Raw genomic sequence first — 21,025 nt, 5'->3', positions numbered from 1 at the left:
AAACCCCCCCGGAAACTCGGCCCCATAGAAGCCCCCCCCCCTCCCCATAGAAGCCCCCCCCCATAGAAGCCCCCCCCATAGACGCCCACCCCATAGACGCCCGGCCCCCCAGCCCCCCCCAGCCCCACAGAATCCCCCCCATTCCCCCCCCCCCGTTGCGGCAGCGCCGTGCGCGGAGTTTCGCGACGCTCCCTGCCCGCCCCCCCCCCCCCCCCCCTTTCCTTCCCCCCCCCCCCCCCCCAATCCCCGCCCCGCTGCGGCCGCGGCCGGGCGCGGAATTTGCCCCCGGTCCCTGGGCCCGGCCGCGGCCGCCATGTCCCAAGATGGCGGAGGCGGCGGAGCTGAAGGTGGGGGGGGGGGCGCGGGGGGCCGGGGTTGGGGTCGGGCAGGGGGACGTGTGGGGCCGGGGGGGGGCCGGGGGGGTCCGTGGGGATGGAGACAGGCAGCGGGGGGACGTGTGGGGCTTGGGGGGGGGCTGAGGGGCCGGGGACAGGCAGAGAGGGGACGTGGGGTTGTGGGGCTGAGGGGCTGGGGACAGGCAGCGAGGGGTTGGGGGGCTGTGGGGTTAGGGTCAGGCAGTGGGGGGACGCGTGGGGCTGTGGGGCCGGGGAGGGGGGATCAGGCAGCGAGGGGATGTGGGGGGCCAGGCGCAGGCAGCGAGGGGTTGGGGGGCCGAAGGGACGGGGACGGGCAGTGGGGGGCTGTAGGGTTGTGGGGCTGAGGGGGTAGGGTCAGGCTGTGGGGGGGCTGTGGGGCTGTGGGGGGTTGTGGGGATGGGGTCAGGCTGTGGGGGGCTAGGGTCAGGCTGTGGGGGGACGTGTGGGGCTGTAGGGACGTGTGGGGATGTGTGGGGCTGAGGGGACGTGTGGGGCTGGGGCCAGGCAGTGAGGGGCTGAGGGGTCTGCGGGGCTGGGGTCGGGCGGTGGGGGGGCTCCGGCAGGGTCTGTGGGGCAGCAGAGGGCTCTGTGGGGCTGGCAGCGAGGGGATGGTGGTCGAGCGTAGGGTACGGAGGGGGATCTGTGGGGCTGGGGGGCTCCGAGGAGACGTGTGGGGCCGGGGGGGGGGAGCGAGACAGCGCCGGCAGGCAGCCAGAGGCAGGTGTGGGGCAGCTTGGGGGGCTTTTTAGGGGAGTGGGGGTGAAGAAGGTGGGCGCAGGACCCCCGGGGAGGTGGGGACGGGGCTGGGGTCCCGTCCCGGAGCAGCAGCGGGAGCCTCGCAGCCCCTCCGCGGAGCGCCCCGGGGGGGCTCGGGCACGCGGCGGCGGAGAGCAGCGAGGCGGTGGCGGTGCGGAGCCCCCCCCCCAACCCCCCGGCCCCATTGCGGGGGGGGATTTCTGTGGGGCAGCGCCGTGGGGCGAGCAGGAGGAGCGGCGTGGCGATGCCACGGGCACGGCGCGGGACCCCCCCCAGCGCCGGCGGCCGGCCGGGTTCCAGCCCCCGCCACTCTCTTTTTCTCGTTTTTAGGAGTCAGAGCGTGTAACCGCCCTTGCCCACCCGGCTGCGGAATAGGAAATTGCCCCCGGTAACTAATTCCAAAGCTGATTTTTTTTTTTTTATTATTATTATTTTTTTGGTCCTCGCTGGCGTTTCAGACGTTTTCCCGCAGGCCGTGCTGTAGGTCCGAGCTGGTCCCTGCGCCGGGACCGCCGGGGCACCGGCACCTTTCTGGCAGCAGGAGCGTGGTTCCCCGGAGCAGTGCCTGCCTCTGACCTTTCCAGCAGCACCCTGCCCAAATTTTGGTGCTGTTTCATGGCCCGGTTTTCCTCCTTCCCCTAAAACCGTGCGTGGCTTCGCCGGCTCGGCGGTAGGCGCCCTGCCGGGCGGCGCGGCGTTAGTGACACCGGCACGGGGTCCGAGCTCCAGCCCCGGCGCTCTGCGGTTTGGGGACGGGGCTGGCAGGCTGGGGGCAGCCCCCCCCTACCCGTCTGTGCCCTCAGAGGGGGGGGCCAGGCACCGGTTTTGCTATTCCCGGGCGTTTTTGGGGCTCCCGCTCCACGTCTCGGCTCCTCGGCCACCTCCCCGAGCCCCCCCCTTCGCCCTCCCAGCCCAGCGCTGCTTCGAGCCGTTCCCCATCTGGGTCTCGTTGTGCAAGCGAGCCGAGCCAGCCGAAAACGAGCTCATTTCTCCTTATAAAGCCCGCGCTTGGCCCGGACCCCTTCCTTTCTTCGGAGGCCAAAACGCCGGCGACTGCCCTGCGAGGAGAGGAGCCGGCGGCGGCCGCGGGCTCAGCCCGTGCCGGATGCGGCCCCGGGAGCGCGGGGGGTGCTTTCCCCCCCGCTCTGCCCTCGGAGCAGCGATCCCGGCGGGTGCGGAGAAGAGCCCCGGGGTGGGGGTGACGGGGGCATTTTGTGCCAGCGCCGGGGGCGTTTGGTGTTAGCGTCGAGCCGCTGAGCACCGCCGCTATCCTGCTGCGGCTCCCCGGCGGCGACGGGCCGGTCCCGCGGGACCTCGACGTCCCCCTTCCTCGGCTGCTCCGCTTCGGGGGCGCACGGTGCGTCCTGCAGCCGTGGGGTGCCTCTGGCAGCCCCAAACCCTTCTTTTTTTTCCCCCCACGGTCGGTCGGTGGGTGCCGTGACCTCCCCGTGCAGCTGCCCTGGAGCCTTCCTGGCGGGCCGGCAGCAATTAGTGCCGTAACGACCCCGCGCTGCAACGACCCCGAGTCTGGGAGCTGCGCGCCCTCCGCGACCACAATTCCCCGTGGAACTCACGGGGGGACCTCGGTGCTCTTTGGGCTCTGCTCCGGTCGCTTTCCGAATCGGCCCCGCCGCGTGCCGGCGGGGGCAGCCCTCGGTCCCCGTCCCGCGCGTCTCGTATCGGGGCCGAGGCAACCCGTACGGCTCCGGGTGCCCCCGGGGTCCCTTTGCACTGCGGGGAGTCGCCGGAGCCCCGCGGGCAGCAGGAGCTGAGCCCCGCTGGGCATCGGTGGGGCCCGGGCACGCGTCCTGCCGACGTGGTGGGTGCTGGCAGCGTGGTCCCGGTGGGCTCAGCCTCCCTCCGCCGGTCCATGGTGGCCTTCGAGGCTGTGCCGGTGCTGGAGGGCGACAAAACCTCGAGCTCTGAGCGCAGAATTGGCCCTGAAAGCAAGAGTTTGAGGGGAGGCCACCCAACCGACCTCGGGGGACAGCGACGCGGCGCTTGGAGCTCCAAGCCCGGAGCAAAGCGCCCCAAAACCCACCCCCTCCCCCCGAATATTTCCACCTCCGCTGCCTCCCGGCTGGTCTGGCCGCGGCTCGGGGCCGGCGCGGCGGTGACGGCGCCCGTTTGCGTCTCTTGCAGCACATGGTCCTGAGCTTTAGGGTGTCGGAGCTCCAAGTGCTCCTGGGCTTCGCCGGGAGGAACAAGAGCGGGAGGAAGCACGAGCTGCTGGCCAAGGCGCTGCAGCTGCTCCGCTCCGGCTGCAGCCCCGCCGTGCAGATGAAGATCAAGGAGCTGTACCGCCGCAGGTTCCCCAGGAAAGCCCTGGCCCCCTCCGACCTCCCTGTGCTCCACGTCCCCCCGGGGCAGCTCCCCGCCGCCGCCGCCGCGCTGCCTCCGAGCGCCGCCTGCCCCCTGCCCTACGAGCGCGGCGCGGCGCCGCTGCCGGCGGCCCTGCTGCCCCCGCTGCCCGCGCTGGGACCCAAGCGCGAGGCGGACGCCCCGCACCTGGCGCCGCCGGCCCACCCGGTGCACCCCGACGTGACCATGAGGAGGCTGCCCTTCTACGACGTCTACGACGAGCTGATCAAGCCCACCACGCTCGGTACGTGCCACCGGCGGCCCCCCCGGGGGTGGAGGAGTTGGTGACACGGCCGGGGGAGCTTTGGGAGCGTGTCCTCCCCCCCCCCAAAGCCCTTTCGCGGTGGTGCCCGCGGTGCAGGGCGGCTCCACGTGGGTTTGTTCCCTCCCGATGCCCCCCCGGGGGGGGGTTTGGTCGGAGGGAGGGCAGGGTGCTGGGTCCGAACGGGCAGGACTGGGTCGATATTGGCCCAAAAAGACGAGGCGTGGTGTCCCCAGGGGGGTTCTGGTGCAGGCCCGTGGGCTCCGCGAGCTTCGTGGTGCCCGTGACGCTGAGCGCCTTCGTTCCCCGCAGCGTCCACGAGCAGCCAGCGCTTCGAGGAGGCGCACTTCACCTTCGCGCTCACCCCGCAGCAGGTCCAGCAGATCCTCTCCTCACGGTGAGCGGTGTGGGGAACCCGGGGGGGGTCCCGGGGCGAGGGGGGGGAGCAGGTCCTGCGTCCTGCCCACCCCTCGGCTCCGGCACCGGGGGGCCGGGGCAGGTGCTGGGCTGGTGGGAGGCGTGGTGCTGGCTCTGGCAGCCCGTGGAGAGGGATTAATGGGAAAATGGGGTGAAAAAATGGTCCGGGGGGTAAAAAAAAAAATGGTCCTGGGGTAAAAAAATGGTCCTGGGGTCAGCGCCTGGCACCGGTGAGGTGTCGGGCTGCTGGGGCTGCGGCCACCGCCGGCGGGCTGAGCGCCTTCCTTCTCGCAGAGACCTCCTGCCGGGTGCCAAATGTGATTACACCGTCCAGGTGCAATTAAGGTAAGGCCCTAATTAAGCCCGCGTCCTCCTGATGAGCGCCCCCCCCCCCCAGCCCGCTCCCCGAGCTGGTGCTCGCTTGTGCCGCGCTGCGGGGCCGGGGGCGCTCGGCACGGCGTGGCGGTCACCCCGGGCACCAAACCCGGGGGTGCTGAGCCCCAAACCCGGGGGTGCTGAGCCCCACGAGGCCAAGGGTGCCTGTCCTCGTCCCTCCCCCTGCCCCGTGCCCCCGCACGTGCTCGTTTTTGAATAATTTCGGTGCAGCAGGGCCAGGTCTCGCTCCGAGCTTTGCACCCTCGTGCACGGCGCCCTCCGCTCCCCTCTCCATTTTTTTGACCCGTTGCAAAAGGCAGCGCAAGAGGCCAGAAAAAAGCTTAAAACGTGAGCGTTTTTCACTGTCCGACCCAGTCACTGCCCTTAAAGATGCGAGGAGAGCAAGCAGGGAAATAAAAAAGGGAAAAGTGGAAAAAAATGAGCGGGGCCGGGGAGGCTCGCGCCCGACGCTCACCCCCTGGCAGAGCTCCCCCTTCCCCAAACGCCTTCCCCTCCCCAAAACGCCTCCCCTCCCCGAAATGCCACCCCAAAATGCCTCCCCAAAACACGTCCCCCCTCCCCGCGATGCCTCCCCGTTCCCCCAAAATTCCCCTCTCTTCCTCCCCCCTGCCCCGCAGGTTCTGCCTGTGCGAGACCAGCTGTCCCCAGGAGGATTACTTCCCTCCCAATTTGTTCGTCAAGGTCAACGGCAAGCTCTGCCCCCTGCCCGTGAGTAAATCTGGGATCCCGTGGGCCGAACCCTGCCTGTTCCTCACCGTGATGCCCGGGGGGGGCACGAGGCCGCGGTCGTGGCAGCGCTCAGGGACCCAACTTGGGGGACCCGGGGAGGATTTGGGGTTAAGAGGCTCCGGGATGCGTTGCGAAGCATCCAGGGGTGTGCCGTGCCATGGGGACGCAGGGCTGGGGGTTCTCCTACAGGGCCTGACCCCCCCAGGGGGGGATTTCCCTCGCTGTAGGAAACCTTTCCTTCCCGGCAGGGCTACCTCCCGCCCACGAAGAACGGCGCCGAGCCGAAGCGCCCGAGCCGCCCCGTCAACATCACGCCCCTGGCGCGGCTCTCGGCCACCGTCCCCAACACGATCGTCGTCAACTGGTCCGCGGAGTTCGGCCGGGTGGGTGAGCAGCGCCTGGGGAGGGCGATGAAATGAGCCCGGATAAAATTAAATAACGACAACCCCCCCCCCTTCCCTCCCCCCCCCCCAGGCAGCGGCAGCAGCAGCGCTGCCTCCGCGCCGCACGCTGCGGACGTTCCCCACGGGGTGCTGGCGCCGGGGAGGGGGGGGGACGGGACGTGGGGCTGTATTTAGGGGCACGGCCCCCGGGGCTGAGCCGCGGCGCCTCTCCCGCAGCACTACTCGCTGTCGGTGTACCTGGTGAAGCAGCTGACGTCGGTGACCCTGCTGCAGAAGCTGCGCGCCAAGGGCATCCGCAACCCCGACCACTCGCGAGCCCTGAGTAAGTGCCTGGAGGGGGGAGCGTGGGGCGGGTGGGGGTTCCCGGTGCCCGTGGGGCAGGGCAGATCAGTGCGAGCACGCAGGGGCTCCCAGTGCCCGTCCCTTCCCAGCCCGCCTGCCCCTTAAGCCCCCTTTTCCCGAGCGTGGAGGCTGCGAGGACCACGGGTTCCTTTCATCCTCGAGCAAGGCTCTGAGCCCAGCTGCCCCTCGGAGCGCCGCCCGGCCCCGGTTTTATTTCGGGCACGTTTTTGGCCCCTGCGAGGGCCGTGGGAGCGGTGCCGGGGTGCGCGCAGCCCCTCTGGGCACCGTTTGCTCCATCCGAACCTTTCCTTCCGCGCTGCCCCTCTGCGGGCAGCCTGCAAAATCCTGCCTGTAAGGGCAGGGGCTGCCAGAATCCGTGGGGCAGGGGCTGGCAGAATCCGTGGGGCAGGGGCTGTCTCCGTGCCGCGGCCGTTAGGGTTAACCCTGTTAACCCTGTTACCCCTGCTGTTAACCCTGCGGTTTGGGTACCGAGGGTCACGGTGCGAGTTCAAATCATGTCTCTGCGTACGCGTGTGGGTAAAAGAAGGCAGGCGCTGAAGCAGAGCTCTTTTTTTCCCCCCCCCTCTCCTTTCAGTCAAGGAAAAGCTGACGGCCGACCCCGACAGCGAGATAGCCACGACCAGCTTGCGCGTCTCCCTCATGTGCCCGGTACGTCCCGGCGTGTCCCCCCCCTCTATGAGGCCACGGTTCGTGCTGCTGCGGCCCCCCTCCAGTGGGAAAGGCAGCCCCGAGCCCCCCGTGGCAGCGGAGCCGTCCCTCCGTACCCTAAAATTGCCAGAATCGGCCCAAACTGCCGGGCTAACGCCGCCGCCCGCCGCCCGCCCCTTGTCGTTCACCTTGCCCCCTACGTTTGTTGGAGGGGGAAGCGAGCCCGGGGGGGGGAAATGGCCAAAACCCCCCAGGAAAGCTGCGTTTCCCTTGCGTGTTAACCTTCCCCTGATGTTTAATTGAACCTCTCGGTGGCCGTGCAGGGGGCAGGAGGGGAGCAGGACCCTTGGGGCCGTGAGGAGGGGTCGCAGGCGGCCAACCTCACTCATTTCCCCTCCTGCCCCCCCCCCAGCTGGGCAAGATGAGGCTGGTGGTGCCCTGCCGAGCCACCACCTGCACCCACCTGCAGTGCTTCGACGCGGCGCTGTACCTCCAGATGAACGAGAAGAAGCCCACCTGGACCTGCCCCGTGTGCGACAAGAAGGCCCCGTACGACAACCTGATCATCGACGGGTGAGCCGGGGGGGGGGCACAGCTCCTGCTCCGGCCGCTCCCCCGCTGCTCCCGTACGTGGGCTGCAGCCCCGAGTGACCGAAAACCCGATTTCCGTCCCCTGAACTGCTCTCGTGCCAACGTGGAGAGGTTTTCCCCGGAGAACAAGGAGCCTTTGTCCGAATCTTGGCCTCCTTGCCGCGGTCCCTGCGGGGGCAGCGTCGGGGGGAGCTGCTCGGGCAGGGCCCTGCCGTGTGCCGGGAGCCGCGGGCTGGGTTTCGGGGCTGTGATTATTTGTCTTACCTCTTCGACCACCAGCTCAGGGTCGTCCCAGCCCCGTGTGTCCCCGTTTTTACGCCTGGGTCCTGGTGGCGTCTGCCCTCCCCACCTCACCCTCTCCCCCCCCGCCCCCACACAGGTTGTTCATGGAAATCCTGAACTCCTGCACGGACTGCGACGAGATCCAGTTCATGGAGGACGGCTCCTGGTGCCCCATGAGGCCCAGGAAGGAGAGCCAGGAGGTGTGCCAGCCGGCTGCCTTCAGTGGGATCGAGGGTACGGGCGCTGCGGTCACCGAGCCCTTCTCGGACACCTCGTTTTTTTGCCAAAGCCGCTGTTACAGAGAGCCTTCGGGGACCTCAGCTCCCCCCCTGGGGTGACAAAAATGCTGCTAGGAGCGGGGACCTGGCCCCGGGAGCGAGGGTGCCACTCCTCTGGGCCCCGCCGCCGGCCTGGTGCTGGCTCTGCAAGCCCTGGGACGGGGCCGTGGTGCTTGTGGGGGGCAGCACCCCGCCGGCCTCCGCTTCTGAGCCTCAGCCCTTTGCCTCCGCAGCCGCCTCCGTGTACACGGTGAGCCCCGAGGGCAAGAACCCCGCGGAAGGCAGGAGGAAGGTGGAGGTCATCGATCTCACCCTGGACAGCTCGTCTGACGAGGAGGAGCCGCCCGCCAAGAAGCAGCGCCCGGCCTCCGGCGGGGCTCTGCCCGCGGCGCCCGGCCCCAAGGGGTAAGGCAGCGCCGGGAGCCCCCCAACCCTGCCCCACTGGGACCCCCCTGCCCCACCAGGTGCCCCCTGTGTGCCTGGTGCTGAGCCCCCGGTGCCCTGAGCCCTGCTCGTCCCTCCCGTGCCCCCCAGGGGGTAGAGGCGGGGGTCGTCCTCCACAGCGCCGCCGAGGCCGGGTTTTTATTTCCCTGCGAAGCGCCCGGGGAGCTCTGCCCTCAGCCTCCTCCTTTCGGGGGCTCCTCACCCCTTCTCTCTCTCTCGCAGGGTGCTCAGCGTCGACCCCCGGCCGTCCTCCGTGCTCCGCAGCCCCCCCGCGGCCGCGCTCGGCAGCGACTACCTCCCCGGCCTCCCCGGCCACGAGTACCGCACGTCCTACCCGGCGCCGGCGGAGCTGCAAGGTAACGGGGCCCAGGGGCTGCTCCTGCACGTGCACGGCCGTCCTGGTGGCCGCACGGCCATACTGGTGGCCACACGTCCATACTGGTGGCCACAGGGCCGTCCTGGTGGCCACACAGCCATACTGGGGGCTGCCCGGCCATCCTGGTGGCCACATGGCTGTACTGGTGGCCGCACGGCCGTCCTGGTGGCCACACAGCAACCCTGGGGGCCACACGGCTGTATTGGTGGCCGTACCAGTTTACCAGGTTGCCGAGCTGCCAGGTACCGGGGTCGTAGGAGCAGAGCTGGTGCTGGTTCCTGGGGCTGGGAGCAGCCCGAACCCGCCTGCTGCTGTCCCCGCGTTGGCACCGTTGGGCTCCCCCTCCTGCCAGAGGTTTATTCACCACCAGGAGATTTATTTCCCCCCCTTTCTATTTCTCTAGGTCTGGATTTGTTTTCCTTCCTTCAAAGTGAAAATCAGGTACGTTTTTTTTTGGTTCCTTTTTCCTTTTTTTTCTTTTTTTTTTTTTTTTCCTCCTTGCCTGGTTTCTCCTGACGCGGGCTTTCCTCCCGCTCGGCAGCACTACAGCCCCTCCGTCATCACCTCCCTGGACGAGCAGGACGCCCTCAGCCACTTCTTCCAGTACCGAGGCGCCTCCGGCCACTTCATCAACATGAGTCCCCTGGGCCCCGTCATGGGGACGCCGCACGGCGCCGGCAGCCCGGCCGCCGGCCGCATCAGCAGCATCGTCTCCGCCGGCGCGCTGCGCGAGAGCCACGGGCACGGCGGCACCGTGGGCGGCAGCGCCGCGCTCCCGGGCTGCCGGCCGGACATCATCTCCCTGGACTGACCCGCGCCGTGGCTGCCGTTCCTCTGCCGGGGCCGGGAGGCGAGGGCAGGCTTCCAGGAGCTGCCTTGGGGGCTGGACGGACCCCGCCGCGTGCCCCCGCCGGGCCGCGGCTCTTCCCCGGTGCCCCCAGGGCTCGTGCCGGGGGCTGCCGGCGTGCCCGGGCCACAGCCGTAGCTGTGCGCACACTCCTTAGCCGGGGAGCGCCCCTGGCCGGAGGTTAGCCGCCCCCCCTGCCTTTAAGGAGGTGTTTTAGGGCCGGTTATATCCCGTAGGGCCCTGCTCCGCGGAGCTGGGGGTGACGGCTCGCCTGCCCTCGCCCCACTGGCCGCGAGCGCTGCAGCGGGTCCTGCCCTGCCCCGGCTGCGCCTCCGGCCGTGCTCACCCCCCCGGGTCCTGGGAGCAAAGCGAGCTCCTGCCGGGTGCAAGGAGGAGGAAGCAGGGGGAGAAGCTCACCCCTGAGACGTGGCAGCCGTGGGGCTGAGCCGGTGAGGGTTTGGCGAAGGAACGGCCCCGGGGGGGCACGGGCAGGGCGGGGGCGCTGCGCCCCGGCCAGAATCGGGCTCTGCTCGCAGGACCAGAGGCGCACGAGGGACTTGGTCTGGTCCTGACCCGTGCCAGGGCCTTCGCCTGCATCGCTCCCGGCGGACGCTCGTCTGTCCTGGCGCTCGTCTGTCCGTCCTCACGGGGAGCAGCGGTGGGGAAGGCGTCACCGCCCCGTGGCGCTCCTCCTGCCCAAGCCCTGGCTGGAAATCCCTCGGTTTTAATGAAAAAAAGGCAACGAGGGCAGGGAGCAGACCCTGGGGGGGCCACGCTGGAGGAGGCTGTGCTCCCCCCGGGAACAGCCACAGCCCCTGGCTGCGGTTTCAGCCCCAGGTTTGTGTTCTGCAGATTTTTGGGGGGGGTCGGGGAGCCCCACAGAGCCCCACGGGCAGGAGGGCGGCAGCGCAGCGCTCCGACCACGCCGCCACCCCCAGGCTCAGCGCTGCCCGGTGTAATTCCGCCATATTTTTTTCAAAACTGTAGATTTGTTTCCCCCTCCTTTTCAACATTTCCAGCACAGACCTGTACAGAGAGCAGACGATCTATATTTTCAGTTGCAGCTTTTGTACATAGGAAACTCCAAAGACTTCCCTCGTGGCGCGCCTAGGCGAGGACTGAAGGAAGGCTGCGCTGACCCCGGCGGGGCTCGCGCGCGGCGCCCATTGCACAGATTATTTATGTATTTAAACTTATTTAGTTTGTAACCCTCACGGCGACGTCCCCGCCGCCTTCTGCGTGTCCTGGCTGAACTGGGGCTTGCTCAGCCCCGCCAGCTCCCCGTGGCCCTGCTCCGGTCCCGATTTCTGGAGCAAGAGGCCCAGGGACATGGTGCGAGGCCAGGCTGGCGGGAGGGGGGGGACAGGCAGCACAAGTAGCAATTTTTTCTTTTTTTTTAGCACTTTTTTTAACTGCTCCTTGGCTGAGTTTTAAGGCAGAGCACCACCCGTGCCCGTTGTGTTGGGCCGGGGGGAGCAGCGCACAGTATTCTGCTTGGAAGGTTTCTTACTTCTTGTATCGTCCCCGCGGTGACTATGCCAATGCAATAAAATCAATAAACCACGGCACCGAGCTGGGGGGGGGGGGGCAAAATCTCCCGAAATCCCATTTTGGGGGGTGGGGGGGGAATCTGTGTGCAGCCAGCGTCACACCGGTGCTGCCCCGAGGGTCCCTCTCCAACTGAGGGGGCGAGGGCAGGAGCTGCCCCCTGCCCCTACCCCACATCCCGGGGGGCAGCATCGTGGGGGCACGTCCCCCGTTGGGCCCCGAGCCGTGTCCCCTCTGCCCTCCCCCCCCCCATGTCACCCCCCATCCTCCCCTCTCCCTCCCCACACCAGGATGGGTGCCCACCACCCACGGCCCCGGCGCAGCAGAGCGCAGCCCCTGGGTGCAATCCCTTTACTCCCGGCCCCGCGGCGCTGCCTCAGGGCCCTGCTGGCCCCCGCTCCCCCCCCCGGGCCTCCAACCAGAGCCCAAGGGCGAACTGGGTGCCGGTGCTGACGCGCTCCACGTCCTCCCCCTCGGCCGGCGCCGTGTTCAGCAGCGTGGCCGTGGGGAGCTGCGTGGCGCGGGGCGAGCCCCCGCTCACCTCCGTGATGCTGGGGGGGGGACACAACGGTCACGGGAGCTGCTCCTGTGTCGTGTCCCCCCCCCCCAAGGCTCCCTTCTCCCCCAGCCTCACCTGACGGAGGCCGGCAGCGTGCCGGGGACGCTTCCCGAGCTCCCCGCGCCGTCCTCGGTGGCTGCGATGGCCTCCAGGACGCGCGGCTCCAGCCAGGCGTAGGCGCTCACCTCGCTCTCGCTGGGGCTGAGCCTGGCCTGAAAGCCAAAGCAGCGCTCGGAGTTGGGGGGGGGGGCAAGGAAAAAAAGGGAAAAAAAAAAGAAGAAGAAAAGGAAGAAAAGGAAAAAAAAACAAAAAAAAAAGGAAGAAAGGAAAGGAAGAAAGGAAAGGAAGAAAGGAAAGGAAGAAAGGAAAGGAAGAAAGGAAAGGAAGAAAGGAAAGGAAGAAAGGAAAGGAAGAAAGGAAAGGAAGAAAGGAAAGGAAGAAAGGAAAGGAAGAAAGGAAAGGAAGAAAGGAAAGGAAGAAAGGAAAGGAAGAAAGGAAAGGAAGAAAGGAAAGGAAGAAAGGAAAGGAAGAAAGGAAAGGAAGAAAGGAAAGGAAGAAAGGAAAGGAAGAAAGGAAAGGAAGAAAGGAAAGGAAGAAAGGAAAGGAAGAAAGGAAAGGAAGGAAGAAAGGAAAGGAAGGAAGAAAGGAAAGGAAGGAAGAAAGGAAAGGAAGGAAGAAAGGAAAGGAAGGAAGGAAAGGAAGAAAGGAAAGGAAGAAAGGAAAGGAAGAAAGGAGAAGGAAGAGCAGGAAGAGAAGGAAGCGCAGGAAGAGCAGGGAAAAAAAAGGAAGAAAAGGGAAAAAAAAGGGGAAAAAAGGGGAAAAAAGGGGGAAAAAAGGGGGGAAAAAAAGGGGGGAAAAAGGGGGGAAAAAAGGGGGGAAAAAAAGGGGGGAAAACCCCAGGGGACTAAAAGGGGGCTCACCTCCAGCTCCTCGTGGGGCTCCTCGGAGCACAGCAGCAGGTAGGCGACGACGTGGTGGCGCCGTGGGGGCCCCCAGCTCAGCATGGGGGGGTACACGGACTGCGGGGGGGGGGGTGTCAGCAGGGGGGGGGGGCACCGCGGCGAGGCCGGGGAAGGGGGGACGGGGGGGGACGAGGCCGTTACCTCCCAGAGGCCGAGCAGCCTCCAGGTGAAGGTGCCGGCCGCCAGGCGCAGCCCCGTCTCCTCCTGCAGCTCGCGCAGCCCCACGGCCAGCAGCTGCGGATGATTGGGGGGGGGGGGGGGGGGTCAGGCACCCGCTCAGCCCCCCCAGGAGCCCCCCAGGAGCCCCCCCAGGAGCTCCCCGCGCTGTCCCCACCGGCCTCACCTCCTCATCGGGCTCCGCGTGCCCACCTGCAGGGGAGGGAGAGCGGCTTGGAGGCACCCGCGGAAGGGGATTTGGGGGTGTGGGGGGGGGTCCACACCCCTGTGCCCCCCCCCACAACCCACCCCCCAGGGGCTCACCGGGCGGCACCCAGACGTTGGGGAAGCCGCGGAGGCCGGCGGCGCGGCGGGTGAGCAGGACGCGGCCGGTGCCCGCCTGCAGCAGCACGGCCACCGCGGCCTCCACGCCGCGGCCTCGCAGCTCGGCGGCCGGCTGCGCCCCCAGGAGCTTGGCGGGGCAGAACGGGGGTCTCTGGGGGGGGGGGGTGTCAGGGGATGGATGGGGACACCCAGGGTTTGTGTGTGTCCCCCCCCCCCCGCCCCCCGGCCGTTACGCACCCGCAGGACGGTCTCGGTGGAGCCGGGGAAGGCGGCGTCGGCCAGGACGAAGCAGCCGCGCTGCAGCCCGCAGCTCACGGCCGCCGCGTCCTCGTGCGGGGCGCAGAAGGCGCCGGTGACGCTCTAAAGAGGGGGGGGGGGGGGAGCCCCCAGCAATGAGGGGGGGTCAAGGGGGGGTCGGGGGGGTCAAGGGGGGGGTTGGGGGGGGTCGAGGGGGGGTCAAGGGGGGGGTTGGGGGGTGTCGAGGGGGGGTCAAGGGGGGGGTTGGGGGTGTCGAGGGGGGGGGATTGGGGGGGGTCAAGGGGGGGTTGGGGGTGTCGAGGGGGGGGGGTCAGAGGGTCGAGGGGGGGGTCGAGGGGGGGGTTGGGGGGGTGACACCCACTGCCTCCTGTGCACCCCTCGCCTGGCGCCCCCCTGCTGCACCCCCCCGCTAGGTGCCACCCCCCCCACTGCACACCCCCAAGCTGTGCCCCCCCCCCCGCTGCACGCCCCCAAGCTGTGCCCCCCCCCCGCTGCATGCGCCCCCCAATACATGCCCATCCCCAAGCTGTGCCCCCCCCATGCCCCCCCCCGTGCCCCCCCACCTTGCTGCACCCCCCGCGTTGCACACTCAGAGCCCCCCCCGCCAATCCGGCCTTGCACCCCCCCCGACCCCCCTCCCGCCCAATGCCCCCCCCTTTGCTCCCCCCCCAAGGCCCCCCCCCACCCCAAAAGCCCCTCCCTTACTCTCCTCCCCCCAAAGCCCCCCCCCTTTGCTCTCCCCCCCCCTTTTTCTGCCGCCCCCCCCCCCCGTACCTGCCCGAAGCGCGCCGCCCCCCCCTCCCCGCCGCGCCGCACGTGCACGAGCACGCGCCCCAGCCCCGCCATGGCGCTGCCCCCCCCCCGCAACAACACCCGGTGGGCGGGGCTTCCGGCCGGGTGGGCGGGGCTTCCGTCCGGGTGGGCGGGGCTTTCCAGGCGGGATGGGCGGGGCTTCCGGCCGGGGTGGGCGGGGCTTCCAGCCGGGGTGGGCGGGGCTTTCCAGGCGGGGTGGGCGGGGCTTCCAGGCGGGGTGGGCGGGGCTTCCAGGCGGGGTGGGCGTGGCTTTCCAGCAGGGGTGGGCGTGGCTTTCCAGCAGGGGTGGGCGGGGCTTTCCAGCAGGGGTGGGCGTGGCTTTCCAGCAGGGGTGGGCGTGGCTTTCCAGCAGGGGTGGGCGGGGCTTTCCAGCAGGGGTGGGCGGGGCTTTTCCAGCCGGGGGTGGGCGGGGCTTTTCCAGCCGGGGGTGGGCGGGGCTTCCAGCCGGGGTGGGCGGGGCTTCGCCCCACGGGGAGGGGGCGTGGCCTCCGAGTGGGGTGGGCGGGGCGAGGGCAGGCCCGGGGGGGCACAAGGGGGGGACAAACGGGGGGGCCACACAAAAGGGGGGGGCCACAAAGGGAGACAAGGGGAGGGGGATGGGGGGGACACAAGGTGGGGGGGCACGAGGGGGGAGACACGAGGGGGGGGCAGACAAAGGGGGGCCACAAGGGGGGGGCACAAGGGGGGCAAGGGCACACACAAAGGGGGGGCCACAAAGGGGGACAAGGGAAGGGGGACGGGGGGGACACAAGGCGGGGGGGCACGAGGGGGGAGACACAAGGGGGGGCCGACAAGGGGGGGCCACGAGGGGGGGGACAAGGGGGGGGGGGGCACTCGGAGCAGGTGGGGGCTGTCCCCAGCCCCCCGCCCCCCCCCCCACAGGACGCTGCGGTGACACTTGGGGTCCCTGTGCCCAGCAGGCAGCAGCTCGGGGGGGTCACTTTATTGTCCTTAAAGGGGGGGGGGGGGCACAAAGTGGGGGGGGGGGGCAGCGCGCTCAGGGCTTCCTGACGGTGCTGCCGATGAAGGACTCCAGCACGAAGACGGTCTCGTCCACCTGGTTCTCGCTGGCATCCAGCCTGGGGGCGACAGGGGGCGGTTGGAGGGGGGGGGCGAAGGGCTGGGGGTGCCCCCCCCCCACCCCCGGGGGGGGGTCACTCACTTGTTGACGTTGCGCTTGAGGTTCTCCAGCTGCTGCCGCTCGGGGGCCGTGATCATCTCCTCGATCTCCTGCAGCTGCGCCGCCTCCGCGCCCGTGGCCTGCATGGAGGCCAGGATGGCCTCCACCCGCTGCGACTTCTCCAGCAGCCGCCTGCGGGGGCGGAAACCACCCCGCTGGGGGGGGGCAGAGCTCCTCGGGTGTGTCCCGTCCCCCCCCCCCCCACAGGTTCTGCAGCCCCCCCCCCCCCCCCCCAGCCCCGTGGCCCCGCTCACTTGTTCTCCTTGGTCTCGAACTGGCGCCGCTCCATCAGGTTGGCCACGCTCTGCGGGGGGAGGAAGGGGACGGGGGGGGACAGAAAAAGGGGACGGGGGGAGGAGGAAGGGGACGGGGGGGGAGGAGGAAGGGGGGGGGGGGGGGAGGAAGGGGACGGGGGGGGAGAGAAAGGGGACGGGGGGGAGAGAAAGGGGACGGGGGGGAGAGAAAGGGGACGGGGGGGAGAGAAAGGGGACGGGGGGGGAGAAAAAGGGGACGGGGGGGGAGAAAAAGGGGACGGGGGGAGAGAAAAAGGGGACGGGGGGGGAGAAAAAGGGGACGGGGGGAGAGAAAAAGGGGACGGGGGGAGAGAAAAAGGGGACGGGGGGAGAGAAAAAGGGGACGGGGGGAGAGAAAAAGGGGACGGGGGAGAAGGGAGAAGATGGTGGGGGAGCTGCTCAAGGCACGGGGGGGCTGGCAGTGGGGGGATAAAAGCCCTCAGGCCATTCCCCCCCTGCTTGGGGATGGGATCGGAGGGGATCGGAGGGGATCGGAGGGTCCTGGTGGCTACTGGGGGGACAAGGGGGGGGGGGCGCGGGCAGCACCGCGGGGCCGCACCTTGTAGCAGCGGTGCAGCAGCATGCGCGCGGCCGACGGGACGTTCACCGTGTAGAGGTAGAAGGTGCGCGAGGGCGCGTGGTCCGGCGTCTTGGGAATCTCCTGGGGAAGGGGGAGGGCTTCGCGGGCGGCCCGGAGGGGGGGCGCGCGGGGCGTTTTCCTCGATGGCGGCGTCCCCGGTCGCGGAGCTTGGCCCCACTCACCTGCAGGGCCACGAAGCTCTCGGACAGCATCCTGTACAGCATCTCCTTGGCCTCCTTGGCCGGGATCATGGCGAAGTCCTCCACCTGCTTCTGCTCCAAGTGCTTCTTGCGCAGGAGCAGGCGGAATATCCGGGCGCAGCGGGACCCAAACCTGGGCGGGGGGGGAAGGGGGAAGGGGGAAGGGATGGGTGGGCGCAGGCGGCGGCAGGAGCGGGTCGGGAAGTCCCCGGATTTTTCCCTTCACCTCTCCTCCACGACGGACTCCAGCGTGGCCGTGGCCAGCGAGGCGAGAGCCTTGTGAAGATCTGCGCGGGGTGCGCGTCAAGGGCCAGCAGCAGCGCTCGGGGCTCGTTTTACACCCAGGGAGACCCCGGCGGGGCTGCCCCCCCCCCCGCCCCCCCAAAAGGATACTGACGGTGTACATGCCCCCGCCGCTGTCCCCCGATTTGCCCACGAACTCAAGCTAGGAGAAAAGACAAAAAAAAAAACAAAAAAACAAGAGCTCAGCGCGCCCCGAGGTATTAAAAACCTGACTGGTGTAAAACCTCGCTTACAACGGTCACTTGAACAGATTCCCCCCCCCCCCCCCCCCAAAAAAAAACCCTCTTTGATCTTAAGAGCCTGAGGACATTGCCCCAGTTTTTTTTAACGCGATGAGCTTCGCTTTTTGTATCCGTTAAGAAATGGCAGAAAAAAGGTTTTTCCCTCAGCCCCGCGCCCCCCCGGCACGCCACGAGGGGAGGACACGGAGCGGGGGCATTGCGGGGACGCGGGGGGGTTGTGGGGGGGGGGGGCGTCCCTCACCGGGTCGTCGGCGAGCAGGGTGAGGTACTGGTCCAAAACCTGCTTCGTGATGTTGTACCCGGCTGGAAGCGACCGGAAGATCTGCGAGAGGGGGGGAAAAACAGCAAAAAAAGACAAAAAAAAACCAAACAAACAACAAAATCAGAGGGAAATCAGCCGAAGCGTGAGGGGGGCGGGGGCGGCTCCCCCCGGGGCGGGCACGGACCTCGTTGGAGGAGAGCGGCTGCGTGTAGGGCGCGCCGGACGAGGTGGTGACCTCGCTCATGCGCAGCATCGTCCGCACGATCTCGCTGCTGGTCTGCGCGGGGAGGACGCGGCCGTGGGCGAGGGGGGTCCCGGCCTCACGGAGCCCCCCCGACGCCCGCCGGACCCCGACCCCCCCCCCCATAAGCCTGGGCCAGGGCAGGGTTTGAAGCCTCCCCCACCGCGGTTCCAGCCGCGGAGCCCGGCAGCAGGAGGCTTCCAGAAGCTTCCCCGGACCTGATCCATGCGGTTGGCCACGGCGCTGACGATGGCCTGGTCGCGGAAGTGCTGGTGGAAGCGCTCGAAGTTCACTTGCCAGTAGATGCCGTCGTCGGGCGGGGGCTGCGGGGACAGGGCCAGCAGAGGGTCCGCAGGACGGCGGCGGCGGTCCCGGCCCCCGCGAGAGGCCGGGGCTCGGAAGGTGCCGGAACACCCACGCCCTCGAGCTCGGAGCCAGGAGCTCTGATGCGCGGCCCCCCCCGGAGCCGAGGGAGCTTCGGGGCTCGAGACCCCCTCCAGTACCTCGGTGCCCTCCGCATCCTGCTTCTGCTTCTTCGCCCCGCGCTCGCCGTCCTCCTCCTCGTCGCACGACCGCCGCCGCTTTCCCCGCCCTGCCAAAAAAAAAACGAAAAAGGACAAAGGGGTTTGCTTTCCCCCAAAAAAAAAAGCCACACAGCGTCGGTGCCCAGCGGTGCTGAGCTTCCCGAGCACCCCGGGGCGCCCGCTCACCGGTGAGGTTGAGCCGGGGCACGGCGTACATGTCCTTCTCGTTCAGCACCAAGGTGGGCGCGGGGGCGGGCGGCGCCGCGGGGCCCTGGGGGGCGTCGGGCAGCAGCGGGCACCTCTGCACCAGGTGCGTGTCCGCCAGGCGCACGAAGGTGCTCGAGACGTCGGCGTAGTCCATGGTCCTGCCGTCTGCGGGGACGGAGCGGGCGGCGTCGGGCCCCGGCACCCTCAGGCTCCAGGGGCGCGCCCACCACGGCCAGGAGCAGCCCGATCCCAGCGGGATTTTCCACGCCGGCCACGCTCACGCCGCCCCCACCTTCCATGGTTTCGGTGAGCCTGTCGGCGACCTTTCTCACCGCCGCGCTCATCGTCATCTTGCCGTTGAGGAGCAGCTCCTCGACGAGGAGCTCGCCCGTGTCGCCGTAGAGGGTCTTGGCGGCGTAGATGTACCGCGGGTAGCGGAGGATCCTCAGCACCCGCTCGCCCCGCGCCTCGTACTCCACCGCGCCGCGCTTCTGCAGCTGGAAGGTCGCCAGGTTGTGCTGGAGGAGGACGCACAGGGCCTTCTTCACCTGCAAATGGGGGGGGGGTCTCGGTTACGCGGGAGGAGCCCCGAACGGCACCCTTGGGGCTCCTCGTCCCCGCTCAGGGCGGTCGCAGCGCGGTTCTTCCACCTACGGCCACCAAAATTCCCCCCCCCGGGGCACGGCTCCGCAGGTTGACCGCGGGGGGACCCTGCGGGGCCCCCCCCCCTCGCTGCCCCGCTGGGTGAGGCAGGGGAAACGGGAACCTTCTGCTCCTGCTGCCGCCCCTTCGGGCCTCCCGCGGCCCGCATGCATCCCCCGCCCCTCCGACAGGCACCCCCTGCCTCCGCTCCCTGCATTTAAACCCCGCTCCGCTCCTCCACGGGCCCTTCGCGGGGGAGGCCGCGAACCCCCTCTGCCCCTGCAGAAACCCTCCTCGGCGTTCTTATACCCAGCCAAGCCCGGCTTTGCCCTTTCCGAGGCGTTCCCAGGAGTTTCTCCGGCTTCGCGCCGGCCCCCGAGGGGACCAGGCCACCTCGGGTGGCGGCGCCGGGGCCGTACCTGCTCCAGCGACAGCCCCGTGTCGCCCGCGAGCATCCGCAGCGGCTGTGCGCCCGCCCTGACGAGCAGCGTGCCCACCCGCTCCACGATCTCGCCGAAGTGCTCCCGCAGCAGCAGGGAGCACAGCTTGATCTCGGCCTGGGTCATCCCCACTGCGTCTCCACGGGCACGCGGGGGGGGTCCGGCGGGGTCAGCAGGGTCTCGAGGGGCCTGGACGGGCGCACGGAGCCCGGTGGGGTCGCGCTGCTGCTGCCTGCAGAGCCCCGGGACGGCCGGTCCCAAACGGAGGCGACCCTACGAAAACAAAGCTTTAGGGAAAGCAGCCGGTGCCACCGGGTGTCCCACACGCCGTGGTACCCCTGTCCCCGTGTCCCCCACCCTGGGGTGTCCCCGTCCCTGTGTCCTCCACCCCACTGTGCCTCTGTCCCCGTGCCCCCCACCCCGGGGTGTCCCCGTCCTCGTGTCCCTGTCCCCATGTCCCTCACCCCGGAGTGCCCCTGTCCCTGTGTCCCCCACCCTTGGGCGCCCCCATGCCCCTGTTCCCGTGCCCCCCATCCCCTTGTGCCCCTGTCCCCGTCCCCAAGTCCCCCACCCCGGGGTCCCCCTGTCCCCGTGTCCCTGTCCCCGTTCCCCCCACCCTGTTGTGCCCGTCCCCATCCCCGTGTCCCCCACCCTTGGGTGCCCCCATCCCTGTATCCCCGTCCCTGTGTCCCCCACCCCACTGTGCCCCCGTCCCCATGTCCCCCACCCCGGGGTGCCCCCAACCCCGTGCCCCCCCCCCCCCCCCCCCCCCCCCCCACCGGGGCCGCCGCCCTGCCCCAGGCCCGCTCTCACCCAGGCCCAACTCCTAGGCCCCGACCCGCCCCATAGCAACCACCACTTCCGCCCTCCCTCCCTCCACTTCCGGCCCCCGCACCCTGCACTTCCGCCCTCCCTCTGCCCCTCCCTTCCCCCCGCCCTCCGCGCCTGCTCTGGAGGACCGCGGAGCAGTCGAGCGGCCCGGAAGCGCGCGGCTAGAGCGGAGGCGGCCGCCGGGGGGGCGCTCTAGCCCCGCCTCGGTGCTCCGGCCGGAGGACTGACGGCAGGGAGGCGCGGAGGAGGGGGTGACAAGATGGCGGAGGCCTCGGCGGCGGCCGCCGTGTCCCAGCACCGCTTCTTCTGCCACAGCTGCAAGGGGGAGGTCAGCCCCAAGCTGCCGGTAAGCCCCGAGGGGGGGGGGCCTCGGACCCGCCCCCCCGGCCCCTCGGAGCCCCCCCCCGAGGTTTTATTGGTTATATTTAAGGGGGGGGCTGCGCCCCAATGGCTGCGGGCAGGGCCGGGGCGCCCCCACCCCCCAAAACTTGGCAGCCCGGTGGGGAGGGGGCGACCCCGAGGACACCCCCTCCAGGAGCCCTGAACGGGTGGGGACCCCCCCCCTAGGGATGGGGACCCCCCCCTGAAGGGATGGCCCCCCCACCCCCAAAGGGATGCGGTGCCCCCCCCCCTCCCCAGCTCCTGGGGGGGTTTGGGGGGTTTCGGGGGGGTCTCGGGGGTCCTCGGGGTGTTTGGGGCCTGGTGTCCCCCACCCCGACCCCAAATCCTTCGGGGGGCTGGGTTCGGGGGGAGATGCCCCTCGTTGAGGGTCGTGGGGGTGAGGTGCCCCCCCCTCCCCGTCCTTGTTGTCCGCCAGAGCTGCGATGCCCCCCCAAAAAAAAAAAAACAGGAAAAAAATGGGGAAAAAAAAGAAAAAAACGCCAGCCTCGCACCGTGACCGCACAGGG

The 21,025-nt window shown here is 69.3% G+C and overlaps 3 protein-coding genes across 10 annotated transcripts; 1 reads left to right on the top strand and 2 right to left on the bottom strand.

Annotated features, from left to right (window-relative positions):
- The first annotated feature begins 243 nt into the window (after positions 1-243).
- Positions 244-11,096, top strand: PIAS3 (protein inhibitor of activated STAT 3). Of its 3 annotated transcripts, XM_080570493.1 has the most exons (15): positions 260-347; positions 1,464-1,521; positions 3,276-3,738; positions 4,069-4,153; positions 4,468-4,518; positions 5,187-5,277; positions 5,547-5,681; positions 5,919-6,024; positions 6,640-6,713; positions 7,126-7,286; positions 7,684-7,820; positions 8,098-8,269; positions 8,531-8,664; positions 9,088-9,125; positions 9,226-11,096. In XM_080570493.1, the coding sequence occupies exons 3-15, from the start codon at positions 3,279-3,281 to the stop codon at positions 9,493-9,495; spliced, it is 1,914 nt and encodes a 637-aa protein (XP_080426619.1). In that variant the 5' UTR covers positions 260-347; positions 1,464-1,521; positions 3,276-3,278; the 3' UTR covers positions 9,496-11,096. The 3 variants fall into 3 exon arrangements, with proteins under 3 accessions (XP_080426618.1, XP_080426619.1, XP_080426620.1); XM_080570492.1 differs by lacking the exon at positions 1,464-1,521 and having other exon boundaries at positions 244-347; XM_080570494.1 differs by lacking the exon at positions 260-347 and having other exon boundaries at positions 1,090-1,521.
- On the bottom strand, positions 10,559-14,249 carry NUDT17 (nudix hydrolase 17). 4 transcript variants are annotated; one of them, XM_080570496.1, is made up of 8 exons: positions 14,134-14,249; positions 13,339-13,461; positions 13,081-13,252; positions 12,944-12,969; positions 12,742-12,834; positions 12,559-12,657; positions 11,714-11,850; positions 10,559-11,630 (listed from the first exon to the last, which is right to left on the bottom strand). In XM_080570496.1, the coding sequence occupies exons 1-8, from the start codon at positions 14,203-14,205 to the stop codon at positions 11,456-11,458; spliced, it is 897 nt and encodes a 298-aa protein (XP_080426622.1). In that variant the 5' UTR covers positions 14,206-14,249; the 3' UTR covers positions 10,559-11,455. The 4 variants fall into 4 exon arrangements, with proteins under 4 accessions (XP_080426622.1, XP_080426623.1, XP_080426621.1 ...); XM_080570497.1 differs by having other exon boundaries at positions 10,559-11,064; XM_080570495.1 differs by lacking the exon at positions 12,944-12,969.
- An 853-nt stretch (positions 14,250-15,102) lies between these two features.
- POLR3C (RNA polymerase III subunit C) lies at positions 15,103-20,217 on the bottom strand. Of its 3 annotated transcripts, none has more exons than XR_013942529.1 (15): positions 20,100-20,193; positions 19,266-19,559; positions 18,497-18,752; positions 18,184-18,369; positions 17,977-18,065; positions 17,692-17,796; positions 17,417-17,509; positions 17,212-17,292; positions 16,819-16,870; positions 16,652-16,712; positions 16,408-16,558; positions 16,205-16,306; positions 15,607-15,656; positions 15,335-15,507; positions 15,103-15,251 (listed from the first exon to the last, which is right to left on the bottom strand). XR_013942529.1 is itself a non-coding variant. In XM_080570483.1 (15 exons), exons 2-15 carry the CDS (start codon positions 19,410-19,412, stop codon positions 15,170-15,172), a joined length of 1,605 nt encoding a protein of 534 aa, XP_080426609.1. In that variant the 5' UTR covers positions 19,413-19,559; positions 20,100-20,217; the 3' UTR covers positions 15,103-15,169. The 3 variants fall into 3 exon arrangements, 1 of the variants encoding a protein (XP_080426609.1); XR_013942530.1 differs by having other exon boundaries at positions 15,335-15,432; XM_080570483.1 differs by having other exon boundaries at positions 15,335-15,484; positions 20,100-20,217.
- Positions 20,218-21,025: the final 808 nt, after the last annotated feature.

This window comes from Anser brachyrhynchus (assembly GCF_964034855.1).
Source record: "Anser brachyrhynchus genome assembly, chromosome: 28".
Classification (NCBI taxonomy): Eukaryota; Metazoa; Chordata; class Aves; order Anseriformes; family Anatidae; genus Anser; species Anser brachyrhynchus.
The sequence above is the reverse complement of the archived record's forward strand: the minus strand, read 5'-3'. Positions and strand labels throughout refer to the sequence as shown.